This window comes from Schistocerca cancellata, chromosome 8, assembly GCF_023864275.1.
Source record: "Schistocerca cancellata isolate TAMUIC-IGC-003103 chromosome 8, iqSchCanc2.1, whole genome shotgun sequence".
NCBI lineage: Eukaryota > Metazoa > Arthropoda > Insecta > Orthoptera > Acrididae > Schistocerca > Schistocerca cancellata.
This window is the reverse complement of record NC_064633.1, coordinates 111901894-111916288: the sequence shown is the minus strand read 5'-3', so window position 1 is coordinate 111916288 and position 14395 is coordinate 111901894. Positions and strand designations below refer to the sequence as shown.

The following is a 14395-nucleotide window of genomic DNA, read 5'->3' as shown; positions in this document are numbered from 1 at the left end:
CTGAAAATTCTACAAAATATTCTTTAACCAGAGACATACCTGTTCCAAGTCAGCACTGATTTCATTCCACAAAATAATTATTTCTTGAAGGTGAAAATGTGTGGGGAGAGAAAGAGAGAAATATTAATTTACTGTTTATTAACTGAGAATTCATTAAGAACTGACTTTCAACTAAATAGGCTGTGAGAGTCTAAATTTTGATCAGAATTTTTTAGTGCAAACAGTTTGCTATTAACCACAAAAACATTTAACTGTGACAATTTTATGCCAACTTTAAACTTCAATACAACACAGATAATAAAATCTCTGGTGAAATGTTACATGAGCTAGCTGTAACTTTTCCTGACTATTATTAAATCATATTTATGGGCCGTGCTTGTTAGGAAAGAATGAAATTATTTAACTGAATCTTAATGCAAGCCATTTTAAATAATAGACTCAGACCATTATATAATGGGTGAATGAACAGTGCATTATCAACACGTCACACCCAGTGCATATTAAAAACTATCTAAACAATATATAATAATGAAATGTGTTGCTTGGGGCCAGGCTGTGTATCTCGTCAATGTCTAAATAAGAGCAGAGTAAATATTTACAAAATAGCATTGTCATTACAAAGCGAAGCAATAGCAAGATCTTTTCTATAAAAGCGACCCACCAAGACTGCTGTACCCGGCAAAACAACAACAACAACAACAACAACAACAACTACTACTACTACTACTACTACTACTACTACTACGAAAAGAACCACAAAAATCCTGAGAAATGTATAACAAGACATTCTACCAAGTATGATAAGCCAAGAAAGAACCGGCTTTAGGACCCAGACCACCTGAAAATTCTGTTCTCTTGATCTCTCATCAACTGCAATTCTCTCTCTTATTTTGCTTCTTTATTTCAGAGCACATCAGCATTAGGAAGTTTTAATACAAACAGAGGACTCGCACGAAAAACTTTAGGGTCTCCGGTTTCAATTTCTGTTAGTAAAATAACATGCAACAAGTCATTATTTTCAGCAAACTTGGACCCTTTTCCTCTTTCTTGTTGTTGTCTATTGTTTCTTGCTAGCTATTGCCAAGAAAATTAGGGCATACCCATTCTTTTGTGTGTTTGAGATCATTCTTAACCTTCTTACGACATATTGCTAGCTGATGCCAGACGACAGTAACGATATTATTGATGGTGTGAGAAACGTTTCAGTATATTAAAAGTCTGACAAATTAGTATTGTCAAATACTGAATATCTGCTGATTGTGCCTAAGCCACACTTCACCGGCCCTACAGATTTTCTTAAGACTGATCAAAGCCCTCCACAGTGGTATGATCTTCCAGTCTTTTTCTAGTGACATCTCCATGTAACTGCCTTAAACAAGGCATGTGCCTGCATTCATTCTCTTTGATCTGTATGTGGCAGCTATGCTGTAAGTCACATCATTTGAAAATAACAGGTGTGGAAATTACATCTATTGAGCACTCACTTTAAAACAAACTTTAGAGCACTACTTGCAAACAATGGTTTACTTTGATCAAGATCATAGTGTACGATTCATTCTGACACTTACACATATCAGCAAGGGAACAGCAAAATCACTCCCATTTTTTATTTTATGCTTATGACAGCTTCCCAACATTTTGGAAACTTCTACCCCTCAGGCAGTGAACAAGTCCAAAAAGTCCTTCCTTACACGGATGAGCGGAAACCACCTTTGCAGTCAAAACACAACACCCACAGCCACCTTGGCATCATCTGCTAGCACCAAAGGTAGCTTGTCACGAAGATTCAGATGCCACCTCAAAGCAGCCTAATTAGGGCAGTCTATGAGTAAGTGGGCCACCATCAGGTGGGCTCCACATCGGGAATGAGGAAGATCCTCATGTCGGAGAATGTGACCACAGGTCAGCTAAGTGTGGCCAATGTGGAATCGACAAAAGACTGTGAATCCACGGCAAGAAGCACACAAGGAAGACTGCCATGGGGTCATGGTCTCCTTAATAGTCCTCAGTTTGTATGGGGAGATCACAGCAGACCATTCCGAATTCCAGACATCCAGCAATCAATGGCATACAAATGACCGAAGGTCTGGTTCTGGGACTCCCATTTCTAGAAGCGGCATCCTGATGGCCAGCTTGGCCAATCGGTCAACTACCGTATTTACTCGAATCAAAGCCGCACTTTTTTTCCAGTTTTTGTAATGCAAAAAACTGCCTGCGGCTTAGAATCGAGTGCAAAGTAAGCGGAAGTTCTGTAAAATGTTGGTAGGTGCCGCCACAATTAACTTCTGCCGTTGAATATATGTTGCGCTACACAGGCATGCTTTGCAGGCACAAAGATAAATACTGGAGCCAAAACCTCTGCGTCTGTAAATAAATTAAGGTGGAAGACGAGCTTTTTCCCTGCTCAGAGTTTCCACCACTGCATTTTCATACATAATCCAACGAAGTAAATACAAATTCCGTATTGCTCATCTACGAATATAGCAGCCTTTCAATGTACTACGAAAATCCGACGGGCAAGACTGTTTGGGATGTTTGTCAATATGGCCAACTCTACGTTCTCAATTTTTTCCTACCTGTGAGAAGAGATGGTTGCTAATAGGAACTTTTATTAACTGTTAATCACATGCAGTATTCTCTTCACCATAAGAATAATACGAATATAAACATTTTGTCATGTATTGTTTCGTGTTTTGCTGGTATCTCATTTAAATCCTGTCTGCCTAATAAACTAGGAAACTAGAGTGAGACAACAGCAAACGCGGAAGAATATACATATCATGTCATGCTTATATTCATATTATTCTTATGCCTGATAGTGATACAGTCAGAAATGAAGCAAGGCAATTGACTTAATTTTTAAATCTAAGATGACTCTAATTTCTGTGCAGAATGTTATGTACTAAAGAGGCATCTGCAAAGACTTTCAAACGGAGAAAAATTTTCGCTAAACTCTTGTTCAGAACTTCTATCATACGCAGTATATTATTTGCTTCTTGTTGATCATTATCAAATAAAGCAGCAGTGTAAGTAACAACAAATAGCAGTCTCTTGCCATTGTTTCGCTAATGAGACGATTCCTCTTTTTTTTTCTTTCTTTAAATTGGAAGTGGTGGTGGCGCGCACAAAAGCAAGCCATGCTGCGAGCGGCAACAGGTCGTAAACACTCATTATCAGAATGCGACAAACAATGCATGACACAGTACAGCAATGCATTTTCAGCTTAGAGTGACGTAAACACCTATAAGAAAGGGAATGGCACTTATCAGATCAAAGAAAAATACGCAATAATCGATTCAAACCAGACGAAGCACCTGAAAAAGGAAGGGTACCCATATAAATACGGATGGAGCGCCTGACGCATAGCAATGGCTACCTGGTAAAGCTTAACTACTAAGCTTACGACCCGAACCAAACTACTGTAGCTGTATCGTCATTCATTCGACCTAAATTGTGTCTCATATTACAATGGACCAACTTTGTTTAGATTTGGAGGTGCGGCCTAAAACTTTTCTCTCCCCTTGAATTTCGAGTCTCAAATTTCAGGCACGGCTTAGATTCGGGAAATTTTCTTTTCCTTGATTTCGAGTCTCATGTTTCAGGTGCGGCTTAGATTCAAGAAAATACGGTATTTCATTTCCCAAAGTCCCATCATGATCAGGAGTCCAAATGAAACCAGCTGGCAGTCCAGCTTGATGGAGGTCAGAGACACAATCCCGGATGCCCGTAATCAGTGAGTGAGGAGACCAGCACTGGTCTACAGCCTGAAGGCTGCTAAGGAGTCACCATATATTAGGATACTCTTACCACTGCAAGAATGGATGTAGCCAAGTGCTAATTTAATGGCCATTAATTCAGCAATGAAGACACTGCATCCGTTTGGCAAAGAGTGGAGTTCACTGCACCATGAATGTGTGTATGCAAAACCTGTTCATCTCTAGACTGTTGAACCTCTGTGAATAACAATCCCGAACCGGGATAGGTCTCAAAGTCAGTCAAGAACAGGTGGCAAAAAATTGTAAGGCTATGGAATCTTTTGGACCAAAGGAGACTTATGGCCAAATCCAGGGTCAGGGCACAAGCCATGGGGGCAGGTGCGATGTCTCCCTAACCAAAGGTGACAGTGAAGGAAGTTGAAGTTCCAAACAGACACACAGCGAGCATGCAGCAGATGTAAACCCAGTTCTGGGCCACCATTTTGCAAGGTGGAGCTCCCTTACAGGGAAAAGGACACAGTAGTTTGGGATGTTCTGGGAAGATACGAATGCGTATAGTGTGATTCAGCAGCTGTTATTGGCAACTGATAGGTAATGAAGGAACTCCAACCTTGACTAGTAGGCTGTTCAAGGGGGCCAGTTCGGAAGGCTCCTGTGACGAGTCGGACCCCAAAATTATAATGGGATCCAGTAAAGTGAAGTGTATTGAAGTGTCACCAGCACTTTCACTTAAGTTGACAAAGATGAGGAAGCCACATCAGCTGGGAATCTAAGATCAGTCCCAAAAAGCAGTCCATCTCAACTACAAGAAATAATTGATTGTCCAGGTAAAGCTCTGGGTGTGGGTGGGCAGTACAAGGGCAACAGATGTGCATGGCAAGTCTTGACAGCTGGAAACTGAAAGCCATGGGTGAGAGCCCATGACTGCCCCTTTTGTATGGCGCCATGCAGGCAACGCTCAGCGACACACATACTAGAGCAATAACAAAAGCAAAAAATTGTCAGCATATTCAGAGTGTGATATCAAAGACCTCACAACTGCCATTAGACTACTGATGACAACCAAAACGAGGGGGACACTCAGTACAGAGTCCTGCAGGGCTCCACTCTCTTGGGAAATGGACGGGGGTACTTAGTGAAGTACCCACTTGAATCATGAATGTGCAGTAAGACAGGAAGTTCTTGGCAAAAATTGGGAGTGGACCCCAGACAATATTCATGTAATGTAGTAAGGATGCGGTGATCCCAAGTCATGCCCTAAATAAACCTTCTGTAGATAGAAAGAGACAACAATGAGGTGCTGACAACGTGCAAAGGCCATCTAGATGGTGGACTCTAGCAGCGGAGTTGCCTTTGGGAAGACTTAAATACAGCCAAAAGGCCCCAAGACTCAAAGAGCCAACACAGCCGCTTGCTCACCATGTGTTCGAGCAACTTACAGAGAATGTTGGTCAGCCTGACTGAGCAATAACTGCCAATCTTTAGGCGGTTCTTACCCAGTTTCAGTACCGGAATTATAGCGCTTTCTCGCCACCGTGATAGGAACTCACCTTCGTTGCATATTCGATTAAAGAGGGCAAGGATGTGACACTCACAATCCTCTGCGAGATGTTTCAGCATCTGATTGTGGATGCGGTCTGGCTCTGGCGCCGTCAGGACAGTGGACTAGGGCACTGAAGAGTTCCCACTCACTGAACAGAGAGAGAGCATTATATGGCACCAGGTGGCAGATAGTAGAAGACAAGCGCATTTGCTCCCCCACTTTTTAATTAATCGAAAGGACACAGATATGCAATCATAATGCTCAGCAAAATGTTCAGTGACAGTGTCTGGATGAATGGCACTTCTGGATCAGTATAAACGGCACCATCAAAGGAAATATTTGAAATATCTGCAAGGGACTGGAAGATACAGAAGTATCTGACCTTTGCCCATAAGTGTGATGGAGAGGTACATGATCCAATGATGGAAACATACCATTTCCAGGATTCTAGCTTTCGTCATTTTGTGAGGTACTGAACATGGGTACAGAGCTGTTTAAAGGCAATGAGGTACTCCAGTGAAAGATGCCGCTTATGGTGTTGGAGAGCCCACCCATGATCTCCAATGGCAGCAGCGATCTTTGGGGTCCAGCAGGGTACTGTTTCACCAGGGAGATGAGAAGTTTTGGTTGGCTGCCTAAAGAATGGCTGCCATTCTATGCTGATCGGCCACATTGATACTATCTTGCAGGGGGGGGGGGGGGGGGTTAAGAGGACGACAGCAGAGGTGAATTCATCCCAGTCAGCATTACAGAGAAACCATCTGGGTGGGTGTTGGGTGTATAGGGGAGCAATGCTGAGGGACAGACAGGAAGATCAGGAACTGGTCACATCATACAGGTCATCATGGACCCTCCAGTGGATAGATGGTAGAAGACCAGGGCTGCAAAAGAGAGATCAGTGGCCGAATAAGTTCTAGTACCACACTGAAATGTGTGGTGGCACCAGACGAAGAGGCAAAGATTGAGCTGTGCTAGTATAGATGTCTCTTTACTGTGGCCAGTGTTCATTGTACCTCCATGCAAAGAGATATGGGCACTGAAGTGCCCAATAGCAGGAAAGGTTGGGGGAGCTGGGAGAGTAATGCAGACATACATCCTGGGATAAAACATCATCAGGAGGAAGATAAAAATTACAGATGGTAAAATCCTGATGTTCCTTTACCCGAACAGCCAGCCTCCAAGGGGTTATCAAGAGGCACAAGTTAACTATATACAGAGTTCACACACATGTGTAAACTCTGCATGATACTCTCGGTACAATTCTTAAAAATAATCTCGGCAGCCTTGAAGGGCAGGGGTCTGAATTGCTGGACACCACATTTCCTGCATGGCAATACAAAGTACTTAAAAGCTGCCATAGCTCAGCCAGGTGGTGGAAAAATCCATTACAATTCCACTGGAGGGTCAGACTGTCTAAATATTCTGGGGGCATGAAGCGACTGGAGGTGGGGACAAATTATGAACCACGGTCATGTGCTGCCACCAACAGACACCAGGGGATATAATGACATAGGCTCTGAGGCAAATTGCCTGGGGGGGATCTGGTGTCTTAGGAGCCACATGGATTTCCATCTTGGGCAAAGGAGGACATGCAGGGTCCAGTGGCATGGGGACCACTGGAGTTTCCTTTGCGTCTTAGACAACTTTTTTTTGTCCTCTTCCTCCTTAGAAGACAAGGACTGAGGTTTCCCCAAACTGGTTTTAGGGACAGAGGAAGAACAAGAGTCCAATGGTAAGCAGGCTGTCATTCCTTCAGTCACTGGTTGGTGTCTGGCTGTGGACCAGCTGGAACCATGCTAGGAAGAGTCCCAAGGAACCTCTTCCCAGCTAGAGAAGTTGCAGGAATATGAGGCATCTCCAGCTGGGGGATGGGGACCGATGTCGTCGGCAAGTGAGAGTCAATGGCCTGATGTGCGACCCTAACTACCTGGAGTGGCATGTACTATCAGACAACTCAGAGTTCACTGTAAGAAGTGCAACAGAGGAGAGCACCATTGCTAGAGAAGGTGAGAATGTTGTGACTGTAGTGCAAGACTGAGTAATTTCTATGGGATTAAGGTGCTCAACCTTTTTTCTGGCCTCTTTGTATGGGAACTTGTCTGGGGTCTTGTAGTCTTATTTTCCTTTCATGCTTAAAAATGGAGCCATCTGGAGAGCATGGAGAGTGGAGATCACCACAGTTTACACATGTGGAAGGAGCAGCACATGGAACATTTGCGTCAGAGGACGTCCACAATCCCTGCAGATGGGAGGCAATGGACTGGGAAGACACACATCCAAACTTCAAAGTTCAGACAACTGAAGCTTCTCACTTCATACAACTGAAGCTTCTCTTACGAAAAGGAACATAGGGTCTCACGTCACACCGGTAGGCCATCACCTTGACCTTCCCAGGTGATGTATCACCCTCGAAAGCCATGACGAATGCCCGACTAGCAATTCCATTTTCCCTTGATTCCCTATGGACACGATGGATGAAGTGCACACTCTGTCGCTCTCAGTTGGGCCACAGCTCATCAGACTGCAAAAGAAGACCACAGGGAAAGATAAAGCCCTGGACCATACTGTGACTCCTGCGGGGGACAGACAGTCCTAGGTATGTCACGCAAGTTTTCACAAGAGAGCAGCACTTAGCCTGGAGGAAACTACTCTTCACCTTAAATATGGCTGCAACTTCCCCCTATTTTTTATCAATGTGTTCACAAAAAAATAAACGTTTTTGTAGCCAAAAAGGTGTCCCCATCAAGATCAGGAATTTGGGGATGAGGATTTTGCTCCTTACCGTCTAGTCCTGTGTGCCTCCAACGGTGTTGCCAATGAAGGTAACACGTTGGGATCGTTCTTTGTTGCATCATACACATCCTTTCCATACGAAGAGACTTCTGGGGTCATGTGACCACCAGCAGGAGAAAGTTTAAGTCGCTTCATATGCGAACTATCTGCCATGGTGCCCCCTTCTCCGAATGGAGGTTCTCCTCATGGGCACCATAGCCACAGCTACTTGGCTAGTAATCTGTTTCTTGGAGTCCCCATGCCCCAGTCATGATGGGCACACGCTATACAGCATACTTGGGGAGTGTGCAGCGCAGGCACCAACAGTGTGATCCCCGCACGGTAAGGGGGCTGAAACTCCAGTTTACATTATCATAACTGAAGTTGCTGCCAGATGTCCCCCACCGTGGCTCACTGCTCTTCAGTGAGTATGTGTATGGCTGCCACAGGGCCCCAGCTACCACCATGCAGGTACTTGACACTTTTGATATATGAATGCTAGCCACAATGTGTAATCTGACCTGACTGGGTTTCAGCTTCCATTTTAAAACTGAATTACTCATGACACCAAGTCTCTCACAGCTAACATGAATTTCAACTTGATCATGCTACCATAATGGTTGCACATGTGCCGTGTGCAGGACTTTTGAAATTACACTTTTACAATACCTGTAAGTCATATAGCTACTGCATTAGTCACATTTCCACTCCTTCGCGACAGAGCATGTCAAGGTATAGAAACATATTAGTAACATACGTGAACACACTGTGCCACCTTTGAGCTATAAATAGCACATAAAAGCTCCACTTTGGACAAATGACAGACAAAGCTTTCTCAGGAAATGAAAACTACTACGCATCAAAATACCATCAAGCAAGATGTGTGTGTGTGTGTGTGTGTGTGTGTGTGTGTGTGTGTGTGTGAGAGAGAGAGAGAGAGAGAGAGAGAGAGAGAGAGAGACTGCAGATATTATAAGTCTTAGCCAACTACAAATGTTCAAAGTAACAGTGCACACAGTACCAACCAAAATTTACAAAATTACTAAAAATTCTATATAACTTTCACTCTCTGTTGAAGACCATCAACGGACCAGTAATCAAATTACGTATAACATTTCCTTAATCAGTGCTTTGTCTCAATGTTTTGACAAAGCCCTATACACATGTTTCACTTTACACAAACAATCTTGAAACTAACCGACTGTCCATTGCTGAGTTTTAACACAACTTGCCCCTTGTCCGCGTCAACTTCTTTGACTTCAGCATTTGGAATCACATTCACTCCTTCTGCTTTCACTTTGTTCATGGTCCACTGACTTAAATATTCAGGTAAAATTTTTCCCAAAGTACCACTTTCTGGAAATATCTGCTGCACCTTCACACCTTCCTTGCAGCCTGGAAAAAATAACTATAAAATGTTGGCACTTATAATGAAACTAGTCAATATAATTTGTTACAACAACATACCATGGCGAGCTAGAGCACACGCTAGTTCAGTTCCGAGAAATCCACCACCAATAACTGCAATATTTTTAACACCTTTATGAACTATTGCATGGAGTTCTTCAAAATCATAAACATCCCTAAATAATGTAACTTTTTCTTGAATCAGATCATTTGCTTTCTCAAAGACTGGCAAGTTTTTTGGGCTGGCTCCTGCAATAACAAAAAATCTATGAAATGTAATAAGACTACCTAAAATAAAATTGTATAGTATGTAACAAGAAGATTATTTTCTACTCACCAGTAGCTATAAGGCACTTCTTAAACCTAATTTCATGTCCATCTTCAAGATATGCTATTTTCTCAGTAACATCTACCTTTTTAACATTCCAACCTCGTGCTACAGCAACACCTCCATTGGCCTGTTCCATTAAACATTTGCAATCAACATAAAAGTCTTCTGGTTCATAAAAAAGACTTCTCTCTGTACCATTCCACTGCTTGAAAAGTAGCTTTTTGGAAGCTTCATCATCTTCATTAAACCACAGTTCCTTTGATAATGGAGGTCTCATGTAAGGATAACAACTCTCATTTGAAACTATAAGCACCTGTAAAAAACCAACTAAACTTGAAATATTAATTTTATGGTTATCTAAATGGTTCAACAAAAGTGAAAAGTTACAATTATTTACACTGCAATCAAAGATATTTTTATACAAAAAGAGAATAGAAGTCAAAAGTCTGAACTTTAGTGCATCCATTTCCAGAAACTATGAACAACTATTTTTCAGATAATATGATGTCGACAGCAGAAAGGTGTATACTGAAGTTAATTGTGTTGTTTGGAAACAATTCACATATAATACCATCTGTGTTAATACATAACTTCTGTTGTAATTTGACATCTGCATGCAACACTTCAGATGTACTGCGGTATTTTGTTGTTATAAAGGAATGTATCACCCTAGTGACAGCAATAGAAATTGCAAGAAGTAAGCATGTATCTACTACTGAATGAGTGAAGCAAACACAGCCACACTAAATACCACATTTGCCCCATCATAAGACAAGGTTTTTTCTCCAAATTCATCATTTGAAAAATACAGTCATCCTACATCTGGATATAAAATTGCTGCAGCAGAGGTCAACGTTTTTACATTGTGTAACAAATCAGTATAGGGAGCACTTTATATTTAAAGGTGAAGCTTTGAAGAGTTGGCAATTGAATTCATGTGACCTTTTCAGAATTCTGGAGGGTTAGAGGGGGAACAGTGACACCAGTTTGGCTGAGAAAGAGGATTAATATGGGAGGGAGAATTATGAGCAGACATACCACATACTTTGGCTTATTATGAGCATCTACTATAGTTTGTCAATACCCATTTACTGTCAGAATTTAACTGACTTTAAAATTGGACAAATATTCAGCAACAGTATATGTTTCTGCAGGAAACAGTAAAAGTCTAGATAGGGGCCAGAGGCACACCTACTGAATTTACCCGAGTATAAGATGAGGTTTTTTCCCCAAATTCGTCATTCAAAAAATACACAATCATCTTATATTTGCAGATTAAACTATTGCTATTGAGGTCAACATTTTATGTTGTTCAGTGGAGTACAAAGGGTCAGTCTTACATTTATAGCAGTCATATTTATATATGAAGCTTTGGCTACTGAGGTCACGTGCAGATGTATTTTGAAGAATGTTGCAAGGTGGTACTTGTGTTCCAACAGGCTCAAGATTTCCTGATACGCCAAAGTACTCAATACAATATCGACGTTGCACGAGCAATGACGTGACACTGACTCGTGAGGCACTAGTGCAAGAGATAAGCAAGAAACTATGAACTAGTCACTACAACTGTCTAGTGCTCTGCCTGAAATAAGGTGTTTTTGTGGAACACAGGAGAAAATGGCATTAAATTACATAGTATTAGAAACATTAATTCTGCTTTTTTAGTAAAGGTAACATTCGAACTTGAACATGTTGTCCTCGAAAAACATTACTCTATTCTGAAACCAGATCAATATTTTATTGGAATACGAGAGACTAAAGATTTACTAAGTGGTCTGCAAATGAGAAAATCGGTTGCTGTTCACGTATCAGAATACTGGGTGAAAACGTTACCACATTTTACTCAACGTCAGAACATGGTGACACTCGGATGAAAAAAGAAGGAAAATTAATTCAGAATGAAATGCCTAACAAACAAAATAAATAATATTTAACTAATTGTTGTCATGAGAATAAATTATAGTGGCAGGACCTGCGGTGGTGATACTACCAACAGATATCACTAGATCACAGGACGAGTAAAAGTTTGAGAATGGGACTGAACTGTGATCTTTTATTTAGGCACAGTGGAACCTTGCTAATTGAAGTCTCCTCATAACACACAATTTACATAAAGAGCAAAACAAATTGTAAAAAAATGACTTGCTTAGCGAGTGATGTTTCACATAGTGAGTGACTATGATTTAGTGAGACATCAACAGCCACACCAGCCATTCCTGCGTGGCAAGGGAAACATTCAACAATATGAACACCTTTCACTGTCAGCAGCAGCACATGAACAATGTCTTTAGTATGTACTGCTGTTTGGGTGTTGCACTCTTTCTGCTACCATCTTAGTGCAGGTTTTAATCACATATTTTTTCTAAACTTGTGTTCACACAGTGTTTTGTGTGTGTGAATTTTAATAGCCTTCATAGAAACATCTCCGAAGATAAATCTGGAAGAAGATGACCGTAAGAGAACGAAGATGACCTTAGAAATAAAACATAAAATCACTGAAAAACTTGAACGTGTCGTGAGCATTACTGATTTAGCAGGCACATACAACTGGCCTAAATCGACTATTTGCATTCTCCTCAAGACCAGGGACAAGACCAATGAGACAGATGCTTCATAGGAAGTGACAAGAGTATCTAAACAACAGTTTCGTATTGTGGACAATGTCGATTGGTTGCTCCTTATATAGATAAATGGAAGACAATTGCAAGGTGAAACTATTAACAAGAACATCATTTGTGAGAAGAAGGTGAGAATGAATGAAGACACTAGGATCATCAGCAACCAAAGAAGTGTTTAAGGGAAGCCATGGGTTGTTCTAGAAGTTTAAGAGAAGAACTGACATCCACAGCATTGTGAGGCATGACAAAGCAGCCAGCTCAGACACAAAGGCAGCAGAGAACTTAATCAGCAACTACAAGATGCTTGTAGATTCTGAGGGTTATCTGCCACAATAGGTTTTTAATTGTGATGAGACAGTTCTTTTCTGGAAAAGATGTCAACGCGGACCTTCGTAAGAGTGTAGGAGAATGGATTGCCTGGTCACAAGCCAATGAAAGACTCCTTCACACAGTTATTCTGTGCAATGAAAGTGGAAGTACGAAAATTAACTGCTGCTTGTGCACCATTCAGAAACTCCATGAACCTTCAGTACAGTACAGAAGAGCAAGTTAAATGTGATGTGGAGGTGCAACAACAGGGCTCGGGTGACACATGATCTATTTTGTGATTGGATCAATCCAGTGTTTGGTCCTTTACTCTGAAAAGGTATTTTCTTGAAATGAATCTGTCACTCCATGTCTTTCTTGTTATGGACAACGCTCCAGTCCATTCTCCAGGCCTACAAGATCACCTTCTTGAAGAATTTCAATTCATCAAGATCCAATTTCTGGTTCCCAACACCACACTGCTACTCCAGCCTATGGACCAGCAAATTATTTCTACCTTTAAGAAGTTCTACAATGTAGCACTCTTCGAGCATTGCTTTGAGTTGACTTAAGCTACCAATCTCACTCTCAGAGAGTTTTGGAAATTTCACTTCAACATTGCTGCCTGCACCAAGACAATCGAAAAGGTGTGAGAAGGGATTACCAAGAGAATCCTCATTTCTGCTTGGAAGAAGCTTTGGCTGGAATATGTTGAATGTCTTGTGGAAGATCACAGCCAAGGAATGACCAATGAAGAGCTTATGGAGTTGTGTGTTTCAGAGCAGGAAGGTGTGTAGAGGAGTTCTTCAGAGGAGGAGGAAGAGGAGGTTAGTTGGTTGGATTGGAGAAGGGACCAAACTACGCGGTCATCAGTCCCTCCGACCTTGGAATAACTAAAACCGATAAAACCTCACACTCTAAGAGAGAACTAGAATGGCCATAAAATTACAAATTATTGACACGGTAGGAAGGAAGAAGGTGGAAGAAGAGAGAAGGGAAAGAAAGTGACTAATGACAGGGGCATGCAGGAAGAAGCACAGGTAGACAAGCAGGGTGTATACGCGGACAACGGAAAAAAAATTTCCAGATTTTCCCGGATTTCCTGGTTAAAAACACACTTTCTCCCAGATGAAAAAACACTTTTTCCATGTTATTAAGTGACAGTATATTTTCCCTCAGAACTGTGAAACTTATCAATCCTTTTGAATGGTTATGTTTTTATACACGGGCGTAGAATTTCCTGCCACTTTAGAAAATGAAACTCAGGGAAGAAAACCCCTTTTGGAAAGGTGCAGCAACATGTACGCTGCATATTTTCGTATTACAAAAGTATAAATTCGAATTCCACCAAACACTGCATGTTACTTTCCGAACCACTGTAATCAAGATTGCGATGTGCTTTTGTAAGCCAGACATAGCTCACGTCACGTGATCTCGCCAGCCGATGACGGCGGATATTCAGACCCCAGGACATGTGATGCAGTCAGCTAATAGCAACATCAATGTTAAGTAGCGCGGATAGACAAACGGGAAAAGTTAATGTTTTAAATTAATATACATAGTGTTGTTACCAGAAAAGCAAAGCTTTCACATATAATATTGATCTTTAAGGTTAATAAGCTGCAAGAGAAGCTAAGCTTTCACATATAACATTTATCTTTTTTTCCACATTACCCTTTAAGATATATCACACAAATGTGCC

The 14395-nt window shown here is 41.4% G+C and overlaps 1 protein-coding gene across 1 annotated transcript in view; it reads right to left on the bottom strand.

Moving 5' to 3' along the window:
- LOC126094680 (apoptosis-inducing factor 1, mitochondrial) overlaps window positions 1–14395 on the bottom strand; it is a 118290-nt gene that overhangs the window by 54715 nt on the left and 49180 nt on the right. The window contains exons 5-7 of the mRNA XM_049909197.1: window positions 9776–10082; window positions 9499–9687; window positions 9230–9426 (exon numbers count right to left, since the gene is read on the bottom strand). Coding sequence (XP_049765154.1) covers window positions 9230–9426; window positions 9499–9687; window positions 9776–10082 — 693 coding nt within the window. The remainder of the gene's footprint in view (window positions 1–9229; window positions 9427–9498; window positions 9688–9775; window positions 10083–14395) is intronic.